This window comes from Mus caroli, chromosome 5 (assembly GCF_900094665.2).
Source record: "Mus caroli chromosome 5, CAROLI_EIJ_v1.1, whole genome shotgun sequence".
Taxonomy (NCBI): Eukaryota; Metazoa; Chordata; class Mammalia; order Rodentia; family Muridae; genus Mus; species Mus caroli.
In genome coordinates this window covers 135,545,158-135,557,072 of record NC_034574.1, presented here as the reverse complement: position 1 = coordinate 135,557,072, position 11,915 = coordinate 135,545,158, and the positions used below count along the sequence as shown (strand labels likewise).

At 53.1% G+C, this 11,915-nt stretch overlaps 1 protein-coding gene across 8 annotated transcripts in view; it reads left to right on the top strand.

Moving 5' to 3' along the window:
- The first annotated feature begins 1,312 nt into the window (after nt 1–1,312).
- The window catches only part of Tnrc18 (trinucleotide repeat containing 18), a 93,972-nt gene continuing 83,369 nt past the window's right edge, over nt 1,313–11,915 (top strand). For 6 of the 8 annotated variants that reach the window (XM_021161707.2, XM_021161706.2, XM_029477004.1 and 3 more), the window contains exons 1-2: nt 1,345–1,703; nt 3,548–3,978. In XM_021161707.2, coding sequence (XP_021017366.1) covers nt 3,792–3,978 — 187 coding nt within the window. In that variant the 5' untranslated portion in view covers nt 1,345–1,703; nt 3,548–3,791. Of the gene's footprint in view, nt 1,704–2,367; nt 3,979–11,915 lie in introns of those variants that run through there. The other 2 variants (XM_029477008.1, XM_021161705.2) reach the window with 2 other exon arrangements.

Here is an 11,915-nt window from a genome sequence, read left to right as displayed (position 1 = left end):
ACTTCGGTTTTTTTTTTTTTTTTTTTTTTTTTTTTTGCTGAAAGAGCAAAATAAAAGTACAAAGTCTGGGGGATTGATGCTCCCCTCCCCCTCTGGCCGCCGTGGCCAGCCAAGCACTTTTTGGCTTGGCTTGCTTCCTCTGAGCTCAACAGATTTTTTTTTTTCCCTTTCCCGGTCTCGCCCTCCCTGGAGGGGGCGCGGTGGATGGAAGGCGAGAGAGGCCCCCAGCCAAGAGGTTTTTAATATTACACCTTAATAGGTTTCAGAAGGCCCCGTGGAGAAATGCTAATAGGGCTGAAATGTCAGAACCGAGAGGGATTCAGCTCGCGTTCCGCCGATCTAATCCTTTTTTCTGCTCTGGTTTTTCTTGGGGGGGGGGNGGGGGAAGGAGGGGCGCCCACGCCAAAAGGGGCTTTGGGGAGGGGCGCGCACTCGGCCGCAGAGCCCCACAGCCCGGGTTTCTATAGGAACCTTTTTATAAGATGCAACTCACCGCTGCCGACCGCCGCGGCCTGTCCAAAATATTAATCAGTAAAGCCTTCTGACACCGCGTTTCAGGGAGGGGACCCGCAGGCTGGGGCAAAAGGAAAAAAAAAAAGTCCTTGTCGCCTGCCTGCCCACCCCACCCGACCGCGACTGCTAGGGGGACAGGGAATGAATCGCTGCTTTATTTTAAAAGGAGCGAGCGAGCGAGCGAGAGACAGAGACAGAGAGAGAAGCAGGCCTTGTTATTTTGGCGTCTGGACCTCGCTCTTTGGAGTGGCACCCTAGAGAGGGAGCGCCGGGCGCGGGCGCAATGTGCAGCTCGCCGGCTCCGGGCTCTTCCCGGCTAGCTTGTCACCTCCTCCCGAAGAAGGAAGCTGACAGGAGGCCTTGCAATGCCCGGGATTGCGGCGACAACCATCTTCCTCTATTTTGATCACTCAGCCCAGACGCAGGAGGAGGGGCTGGGATGTGGGGGGAGGGAGAAGGAGAAAGAAGGGGGGGTCTGCTGGAGCTGGTGAGGGGGAGGGCTGCCTAGAAACGGCTCGGAAAAATTCTCACCACCAGTTTTGATCATTCAGCCCCGCCGTGGGGAGCCTGGAAACTGCTGGAGCCCCGAGGTCCGTAATTGGTTTTATAGGAATGGCTGAGGGCCAAGGTGTTTACATGCGCGTGATGGGCGGCGAGCGGGACCAATGCGCTGCGGCCGGGGGCTGGCCCGAAGGGGAGGGTGCGCACCCGGGAACAATGCGTGTTTCTTCGCCTGCGAGGCTCCCCTCCCCCCGTCCCCCTTCAGCCCCCCCACTTCGGTTTTTTTTTTTTTTTTTTTAGATCCAGCGAGAGGAACTTGAAAGGGGGGTTGTGTAATGTACCTTTTCCAATCCCGGGCTGTATATGGAGATTTGGGATTCTTTAAACCGGCGCTACCTGGATTTTATTAAAAAGCGGGGAGCTCGGCGGGAGGAAAGCTGGCTTTTCCGGGGGCTGCGGGAGCGGGGCCGCGGGAGGGCGGAGGAGTTGGCGCGCCGCGCGCCCGGCCCGGGGAGCGGTTTTCTACCAAAAAAAGGAAAGGCGGGCAAAAAGTGTGAGGCGGCTGCGGGTGGCGGAGGGGAGCGGCGGCCGAGGGATGGCGGGCAGTACGGGCGCCTAGCCGCGCCAGGAACCGCGGCGGTTGCCGGAGTCGCCGTCGGAGCCTGGAGCCCGGAGCCCCGCCGCGCCAGGTACGCTCCGGGCCCCGATGCTCCCCGAACTTGTGCAGCATACCCTTTGGGTCCGCAAAGCAGGAGGTCCCCGAAACAGTCGGGGTCCCCAGAAGGGAAGCGGAGGGCAGGGATCAGGGGGAGAGGACGCATCGCTGCGCCTTGGACTCCCACCCGAGCTCTCAGTCTGCAGCACTGCCGAGGGCGGCGGTTCCCTACTTGGTTCCCGGCAGGCGGCGGGCTAGCCCGGGGACGCCGAGACGGTTTCGATTATAGGCTGTTTTTAATTAAAAGCCGGAATTCAGCCATTTTAGCTGCATTTAAGAGGGGAAAAGTAGAGAAGGACGCAGTGGAACCCCGCAGATAGCCACGCCAGCTTCTCGGCCATGGCAAAGGCTGCTCCGTAGGGCTTCACCCCGACTTCCTTAAAGTGGGGCGCCTGGGCACTGCCTTTTTCAAAACGCTGCCTTTAATGAATATTATCTTTAAGTGTATGCGGGAAGCTCCTGGCGCCTTTGAGACAAGTATCCCGGGCTGTGACGATCCTAGATTTTTTCAAAAGTAAACGCGATTCTGGTAACCAGAGCCTGATAAGAGCGAGGGCGGGCGAGAGGAAGAGGGGGTATTTGTAACCAAAGCCACGTTAAAATAGGCGTCCTTAGCAAAGTTGGGGGAAGAGGACTTTTGGGTCTGGGCGTAGGGCGGCTGGTCACCCGGGAGCTGTGGCTTAGTCTCTCTGCTAGAGCGCCTCGGTTCTCCCGGAACCAGGGGGTCTAGAGTGGTCTGGGGCTGGTAGTCAGGGAGGGGAGGGTGGGCTCTCTGAGACCTCCCTACCCCCTCGGGAACAGGAAAGCGACAGATCTTTTAAACAAACAGCTTAAATAGGAATTACAGGAGGTTTTACCCGATGCTGGGGAGGCGCCCCTCCGCTGGCCCGCGCTGTTAAGTTTTTTTTTTCTTTGTAGGTTATTTTGGGGGTGTGGGTCACAAAGCTAGGGTAGAATCGAGATCTTTGGAGACCCCTTCTTTCTTCTCTGATGATCCCCAAATCCTCCACACCAAGCCACGTTCTCCGGGCATCGGTATTCCCAGGCCCGGGCGTTGGAAAATGAAACCAAATCTTGTTTTGAAGGAGTCTTTTTCCAGTTCACGGGCGAGAATGCCACGTCTCGGGGACTCGGATTCTGCGACTCCCAATGGCCCAACGGGGGCAGCAGGAGGGGGGCGGTGATCTTCCTTTAAAAATAAACCCGTTTCGTATCTGACCTTGGTAAACAACAACAAAAAGCCCCTAAACCGAACACCCCTTTTATTATTATTATTATTATTCGCGGCTCACAAGGAGATCCAAAACTCGGGAGGGGAAAAAAAAAAAGGGAAGACGAGGGCCCCAAAAAGGTTAAACATTAAACTTTGCGAATCAGATAGTGGTATGGCGTTATGGACACATTTCAACCAACTCAAAAGCATTCGAAGTTTTAAACCTCCAGAGCTTGTGACGCCTGAAAAATAAACTACGGGTTTGGATTTAGCTTAACGGGCGCGGTCTGTTGAGTGGCCTTCCCCAGTTACGGAGAACTTCGCAGGCAAGAGACGGGGCTGGGACACAGCGAGCCGGGCCGCTTTCCTGAGCCACGTCCCTGGGAACCCTGAACTGCTGTAGGAAGGACCATAGGTTTTCGCATTTCGAGGAGAGGGGGCGGCTACTCCCGATTTTATTTCTGGTCACCAGCTCGGTTCGCTACTCTCCTACCCTGAAGGGCCAGGCGACTTTCTGAAACTTGTTTTCTTTCTTTTTTTTCTCTTTCCCCTCCCCTTTTCCCCCTTCCCTCTTCTGTGTCTTCCGCGGTCTTCCCTCACCAAAGATACCGTGTACGCCTCCTTCCTCATCTCCACTCAGCCGCCCGGAGGGGACTCACCGCGGGCGGTTTATGCGCCCGGGGCCGCGGGCCCGTGGTTGAGCGCAAGCCCCGCTGGCCGCCGCCATGCACGCCGCGGAGCGCCCGCCACCCGAGGACACTAGGACTACATCGAGGCCGAACTTTTAAGTCCCACTGAAGCAGGCCGGCGGGCCGGGTGGGGAGGCTGATCGCGGCACTCCCGCGGAGGATGGATGGCCGAGATTTCGGGCCCCAGCGGTCCGTCCACGGCCCCCCGCCGCCGCTGCTGTCCGGCTTGGCCATGGACAGCCACCGCGTGGGCGCGGCCACCGCCGGACGCTTGCCCTCCTCGGGCTTGCCAGGTCCCCCGCCGCCCGGGAAATACATGGCCGGTCTCAACCTTCACCCGCACCCGGGTAAGTGTTGCGCACTGCGCTGGCACCCACCCTCCAGCTTTGATGGGGATCTTAGGGCGGGAGCCCAGCTCAAACCTAGGCGGCTGGAGCTGGCGTCTCTGTCCGGTTTCACCAGGGTGTGCAGGAGGCTCGCTCAGCTCCTAGCGCAGAAGTCGGTCTCCAGGAAGACAGACCTGTCCCTAGTGTACCAGGTAGTCTCAGTCCTCCTGAGGCTCAAGTGTCTGCAGTCACAATCACCCTAGGGGATCCCAGTCCGAGGGCTCTTGAGGAAGAGGAGTTTGCAAAAATAAAATAAAAAATAAAATAAATAAAAACCTGTAGGCGCGAAAACAGTGTGTTAGCTCCACACCCCAGGAGACAGACAGCCGCTCCCGTATGGGTCTTTTTCTTGGCAAGCACTGGTGGGTCTTGGGTTCTGTCCCCGTGTGTAGCCGCGTCCCGGGCGGTTCCACGCCTCCAAGGGTGGGTGTGGGAGAATGAAGGAGAATAGTGACCACAGTTTTAGGAGCCTGATCTCTGGTGAACCCTTAAAATCTTAGGGACCCTGGTTATCTGGGGAAGATATAGGTCGGTGCAACCGACTTCAGGGGGTACCCCATGGTGACGCGCAGGAGGTGGTGGCTGAGAAGGCCCAGTCCCTTACCGTTCCCTGGGATGCACAGGGAAGGAGCAGAGGGACAGGCGGGACTGAGCCAAGTCTTGGTCACCGTGCGCCGGAAGACAGGGAGTCTGGGACCTGCAGATCTGCCTGGTGGCGGCTTCGTAAGCCGGTACCTCCTCCCCGGCTGCTCCTCACTTCTGCGCTTGGCTTAAGGAGAACACTCCAGCTCTTCCTTTAAAACAAAACAAAACAAAACCTGGTCGATTTTCCCAGGAACTCACTCCCTCGTCCTTTGGAACAAGACTTGGACACCCTGGGGGCTCAGAGCCACCACTTTAGTATCTTCCCCTGCCCGCCAGGATGACCACGGCTCGCCGAATTAGCCTCTGCCTTTGATATTTTTCTCCTGGAACTTTTCTAGAATTGGGAGTCCGGGACTCAGCGGGACAAAGGGCCTTTGTGAAGCGCCGGCGGGGGAGGGGCGAGCAGAGATCCCCGCCGGCCGGGGCGCGGGGACCCGGGTCATCTCCCCTGGTGTGCGTGTGCCCCTTGAGAACTAGAGGCGCGTCCGCTTGGGGCTTGGGGGTGGTGACAAGACCAGATTCATACAGGAATGGTGCCCTGTGACCCAGGTGGGGCATCAGACCATTCCCAAGGCAAGAATTGGGGAGGGCTTTGGGATACAAAGGCCATTTGGGCCAACCCCGTTTGAGAGGGGCCTTTGGAAGTTTATGGGTGTGTGCATTTTTGGACTTTTGGGATCTCTGGGTTGGTTGGTTTAGCTGGAAGTGGCGGCAGGGGCTCCTCCTGTGGCCTGGGAATCTGACCTCAGGGTGTTCCTGGCTGGCTGAATCTCAGCTTGTCGCCTGCTCCAGGTCTGCCTGGGATCTGGCCCAGGCTTGGCTGAGAGCAGCGCCGATAGCCATTCCTTGCTGCTGTCGTTCTAAGTGCACAGCATTTTCCAACCCTGGTGGCGTAGCATAGTCAGACTGCCTTCCATGGTTAACCCCTCATCTAGTGGATGATGTGACAGAGGCATAGACTAGGCAATCCAGCTGGAAGCAGCCTTGGAATCCTGTGTCATGGCCTTCTCTGCTTGGAGCTGGTCGACTTCTGTACAGGGTAGCTCGAGGGCCTGGAGGAAATGGGAGGAAAGTCACTGCAGTTGTCCCCTTGAGGCCTTGCTTGCCAGAGAGGGAAGAGTGGGGGCCCTCGCAGCTTTATGACTTCCCACTGGTCCCATCTGTCCCCACCTCCAGATGGGGCAGATAGACCGGACCTCAGGTCAAGGCCCAGAGATGAAGCCGTACTTAATCCCATTAACCACGAAATGGGACTGCACCCCATTCAAACGGGAGGAGCTGGCGGGGATGGAGACTCCAGACACCCCTCCCCCACCTGGCTTTCTTTGCAGGGGGTGCAGGTGCTAGATCTTTGCATAGGGGCACCACCCGGTGCTTTTTTTCTGGCTGCCAGCTCCTTAGATCTTGGCAGCCTTATCAGACCGGGTCTTTATTTGTTTACTTTTGTATAAAATGTCAGGGAAACTGAGCGATTTGCTAGGGTTCACGCAGCCTAGAGGGAAGAGGGTTTTTGTTACCTCTGGGCTGGTCCGGTTGGAGGATGCCCCTGCCTGTGGCTGCTGGGGTGCAGAAGCCCTAGTGAAAGTTCACTAGGCAGGGGGAGCTTGGCCTGGTGACCTCCGGGGAGCAGGACTGTTGGGTGAGCGTCCGTTGTAGGCAAAGCTTTCTACTTTGATGTGGGTTTGTATGAGGGCTCTAGCCCCTTCCTCAGGTGAAATTCAAAATAAAATAAAGAACGGGGTGTCAGCATGGAGGCAAACAACTACTTAGGCAGCACTCAGAGGCAGAGATAGAGGGAGCAGGGGTAATTGGGGCAGGCCAGCCTAGAAAATCTAGAAAACACACACACACACACATGCACACACACCACACCACATATTACACAAACACACCACAATACATACACACCATACATACACATACACCCCAACCCTTACACCACACACATACACCCGTCAGATTAGGCAGGGGTGGCAGCTTCTTTCTTTCCCCTTGCTGTAAGGTCCTGCTGTAGTTTGAGCAGTGAATATTCACAGCTTGTCAGTGAGACTTAATTTCTGGAGTTGGGGGCCCTGGGAAGGATCCATCTTTCAGTGTAAAGTGCGGTTAGCGAGATTTTGTATCTGGGTGCTTATTTTCTCTGAACCCACACCCTGGATTGAATGAGGGGCGGGACGCAGGGATGTAGACTCAGGAGGTACTGCACTTTGACCTGGCCCTTGGACAATAGGCAACCAGCCTTGGGCTCCCAGCTCTGGAATCCACCCTGTCAGCCTCCTGGGATTGATTTAGAAAGATTAATCAGTTAGGACTGGCTGCTGGAGACAAGGGATGAGGAGATAAGTTTGTTTGCTTGTTTTTTCTCCTCCCTTTGGTCAGAAGGCAGTAGAGGAAGGCATGGGGAAGGTTCTAGAACCTAGGAGGGCCCATTGGATTCCCTGGTTCTTAAAGTGGTCACCTCCTGCTTGTCTTCTATTTTTTTTTTAATTCTATTTTCAATGTGTGTGTGTTCGAGTGTGTGCGCACACCGCACTGCATTGTGTACACACCGCACCGCATTGTGCACACACCTGCCTGCAGAGGTCTGAGGACAACTTGCTGGTGTTGGTTCTCTCCTGCCCAGTGGAGGTCCTGGGATCAGACTCAGGTGTGGCCACAGGTCACTTTACCCTCTGGCTCATCTTGGCGGTGCCTTTTGGAGTTTCACCAGCCTAAGCCTTGCTTTTCCTTCCTTCTTCGATCGATCGTTCATTTGCTTGGCAAATGGTTTCTAAGAGCCTCTCTGCTCACCGGGGAACCGCGCTGGGCCCTGGAACTGTGTAAGGGAACCAAACACACTGAAGGCTTTGCGCCTCCTTGGGGCTCACTTTCTAGTGTGGGAGCCAGGCAATAAACACACAAATCATGAGGACACAGGCCATGTAGGAAATAAAACGCCCTGGGTCTGGTCTGGCCCTTGGGGTGAAGGGCCAGGTCAGAGGGCTTGACCTCAGCCATCCCCAGAATGAACTCTTTTGTGTGTCTGAAGAGCAGAAAGTTGACAGAATGCAGAAACAGAGCTGGGTGAGGGATCAGAGGTTTGAGAGCCCAGTGGGAGATAGACTGGATGGGGTGGGGCGGATCTTACCCGGTCCCTGAAGACCAGCAATGAAGTCTTGGAATTTTAAACAGCCATTTTACAAAACTGGCATGGACTTAAAAAAAAAAAAAGTCAGTGGTGTGTAAGGCAAAGGTAGGCAGGGAGCCGTTAGTGTTTTAGGAGACAACAGAAAAACTGACTGTGGCTACAGGCAGTGTGTAGCCGAGATTGGGTCTTGGTTTAAGGGAAAAACCGTCTCAAAGGATCGTGGAGGCAATTGGAAAGATTGGAATATGAGCCGCAGATCAGCCCACAGCGGTGAGTCAGTACAGTATCCCCAGACACCAGTCACTACCTCGGCTGTTTAAATGCTGTTCTTATTTCCTGGGAATAAGGACTCGGAATTTAGGGACCAGGGACACCATGTCTGCCACTGTCTTGCAGACGGCTGGGGCAAGTGGGAAAAAACGACTACTTACAATATAGGTGTCTGGGCATGTTCCAGGGAGATGGCAGGTAACAGCAGATAACAAACTGAGAGGTGTGGTTAGAGCCCGGGAAGGTGATGGTAGTTCATTGTAACTATTTTGAGCTTCTCTGAAGTTGAAATTCTTCCAAAATAAGCATACAAGGGGAAGGGTGTGTGTGTGTGTGTGTGTGTGTATGTGTATGTGTGTGTGTATGTACATATACATGCACACACATACATACAAAGAAAGAGACCCTGGGTTTTGGTCAGAGATGTTCATAGGGTGGGAGGAACAGGGACAAGATGGGTTGAGGCACCTCCACCCCCTTTCTATTTTTTTAAACAAAGCCTCACTGTATAGCTCTGACTGGCCTGGACTTCGCTGGGCTGTGTAGACCAGCCTGACTTCAATCTCAAGGAGATCGCCTGCCTCTGCCTCCAGAGTGCTGGGATAAAAGGCGTGAGCCACCACGCCTGACTTTTTATTTTTTATTTTTATTTTTTCCTTTTAGGACAAGAGTTTTATGAAGCTCAGGCTGGCCTGGAATTCATGGTTCGATTCTCATACCTGATCCTCTTGAATGCTTGGAATTTAGGACTGTATATGATAATCGCTTGGGGTGGTGGGGTGTTTTTGTATTTTGTTGTTGTTGTTATAAATAGACACATGCACACACACCTGTATGTACACATAGATATCATATTTAGAAGACAGGGTCTGCTATAGCCCCCGTAGACTGTCAATTTACTGCATATCTGAGAACATAATCTGGAACTTAAGATCCTGCCTCAGTCTACAAGTGAACCATGTGACTTAGTTGTGGCCGGTTAGGGATGGTCTTGACTCCTTTTGGTGGACTGGCTGCCAAATCTGATTCTGTTTCCACGCCGTGATGCGCTCTTTGCCATCTTGGCAGGCATTCCAACCCCAACTAAAGGGGCCAGGACTTTCACTTCACTTGATAGAATGTTTACTAACCATGCATGGTGAAACCCTTGGTTTGACCCCCAGCCCTGCATTGGTAGCATATACCTGTAATCTTGGCTCACGGGTGGAGATAGGTTGAGGCCATCCTGGGATTTTTGTAAGACACTGTCTCAAAAACAAACAAAACTCATCAAAAAAAGAAAAACCCACCATCTAAAGTTGAGCCTGTTTGTTGTGTTGCTGACAGTGAAACCCAGTGTCATGTGCTCATGCCACCGAGTCAGATCCCCAGCCAGGAGCCAGGGGTCCTTGTCGTCCCTCTTGCCCACAGAAGCATCTCATCTGCCTTTGGTGGAAGTAAAAGCCATCACATAGTGAGATGCTGACTGAAGATAAAAAGTAGGACCGGTGAGATGCAGCTCAGTGGTAATCTCCCAGTGAGGGGCTGGGGGCGTGGCTCAGTGGTAGAGCCCCTGCCTAGAATCCCCCAGTTAGGGGCTGGGGGCATGGCTCAGTGGTAGGGTCCCTGCCTAGAATCCCCCAGTTAGGGGCTGGGGGCGTGGCTCAGTGGTAGAGCCCCTGCCTAGAATCCCCCAGTTAGGGGCTGGGGGCGTGGCTCAGTGGTAGAGCCCCTGTCTAGAATCCCCCAGGGAGGGTCTAGGGCTTGAATACCTTTTCTAACAATTTCACACATTCCTCAGCAGTTCTGAACCTGGAATCCTTTGATAAGAAGCTACTTTATCTGGAGGCTGGCTGTTCTAGGGCTGATGGTTATTTTCATTTATTTATTTATTTTTACTATTATTTTATTTTTTAAAGATTTATTTATTTATGAGTGATTACAATTATAGCTGTCTTCAGACACACCAGAAGAAGGCATCAGATCCCATTACAGATGGTTGTGAGCCACTATGTGGCTGCTGGGAATTGAACTCAGGAAGAGCAGTCAGTGCTCTTAACTGCTGAGCCATCTCTCCAGCCCTTATTTATTTATTTTTAATGAGTTTGTTTGTTTGTTTTTCCTGGAACTTGCTCTGAAGACCAGGGTGGCCTCAAACTCACAGAGCGCTGCCTGCCTCTGCTTTCTGAGTGCAGGGATGAATGGCGTTCATGACCCATCACTATTTGGATTCTTCTTATTGTGCATGTGTATGTGTGAATGCGAGTGCTTCTGTATGCACATGTGTCTATGCATGTTTGTATGTGCTTCAGTGTATATTCAAGAGGACACTTTGTGTGAATCACTTCTCTCCGACCACTTGGATCCAGAGGACTGAGCTTAAACCATCCGCTTGCCCTGTGACCCTATCACACCTGCCCAAGCCTGAGACTGAAGTCTTGATTTTCTGCCTTTGATGAGTCTGTGAGTCTCAATTTTCCCATCTACAAAGTGGACCAATTAATACTGAACGCTACCTTGCCTTGTGACATTTGATGAGGCAGGATGAGGCCAGGTGCCTGACCCAGGCCCAGCCCTCTGGAAGTCACTGAAAAAGTGATTGCTGTAATTACGGACATCATTAGCGGGTGACTCACAGATCCCTCAGGCCCGTCCACACCTCTCCCAGGGCTTTGGAATTTCCTTCTAACGCTCTCTGGCTGGAGCATAGTCCTTAGCCACCGGGGGTCAACCTACCTACGCTTTTATTTTATCTTGGGACTGGTGGTGATCAACCCCAGGGGCCTTGGAGCTACCCCTGAGCAGTACCCCAGGTCTTCATTGCTTTTTATTTGTACTCCCCCCCTTTTTTTTTTCATAATAGCCAGACTAAAATGCTTCCATGTTATGTGTAGCTCAGTCAAGCTTTGAATACCTGATTCCCCCCCCCACCCCTTTTTTTGTGAGTACACTGTAGCTGTCTTCAGACACACCAGAAGAGGGCATCAGATCCCATTACAGATGATTGTGAGCCACCATGTGGTTGCTGAGAACTGAACTCAGGACCTCTGGAAGAGCAGTCAGTGTTGGTAACCACTGAGCCATCTCGCCAGCCCCGAATTCCTGATCCTCTTGCCTTCTCATCTCAAATGCCTGGATCACGAGTATGGCTACCCTACCCACACACCCAGACTTGGATACTTTCATCTCAACTTTCTGGTTTATTTGACTTTTTAAGGGTCTTCCTGTGTGGCCCAGGTTGGGATTCAGTAGAGCTCAGATTTGCCTCAAAGTTATAATCTTTAGGCTTCAAGGCTGCCACACCCAGTGGGGTAGGCCTTTAGTCCCAGCCCTTGGGAGACAGAGGGATCTCTATTGAATTGGAGGCTAGCATGGACTATATAATGAGAGAGTTCCAATGCCGCTAAATAATGAGACCCTGTCTCAAAACGTTCAAAGTACAACACCAACCAAAGCAGGAGGAGCATGTAGCTCATAGCATGCATGATGCCCTGGATTTGACTAAGTCATATTAACTGTCATGGTGGTGCGTATGTGCCTGTACTTTTAGTACTTAGGACGCAAAGGCAGATGGATCTCTTGACTGAGTAGTGCAAGAGCATGCTCCCTTGGGTATATAGTGAGTTTGGGCTTGCCTGTGCTATGTAATCACAGAAACAAAACAAGCTAGGTGTGGTGACTTACAATCTCAGCTCTCAGGAGGCAGAGGCAGGCCGATCTCTGAGTTCTGGTCCAGCCTGGTCTACAGAGTAAGTTCAAGCATAGCCAGGGCTACACAGAGAAACCCTGTCCTGAAAAAAGCCAAAGGATTTTTTTTTAAAAAAGAGAATAGAGCCGGGCGTGGTGGTGCACGCCTTTAATCCCAGCACTCGGGAGG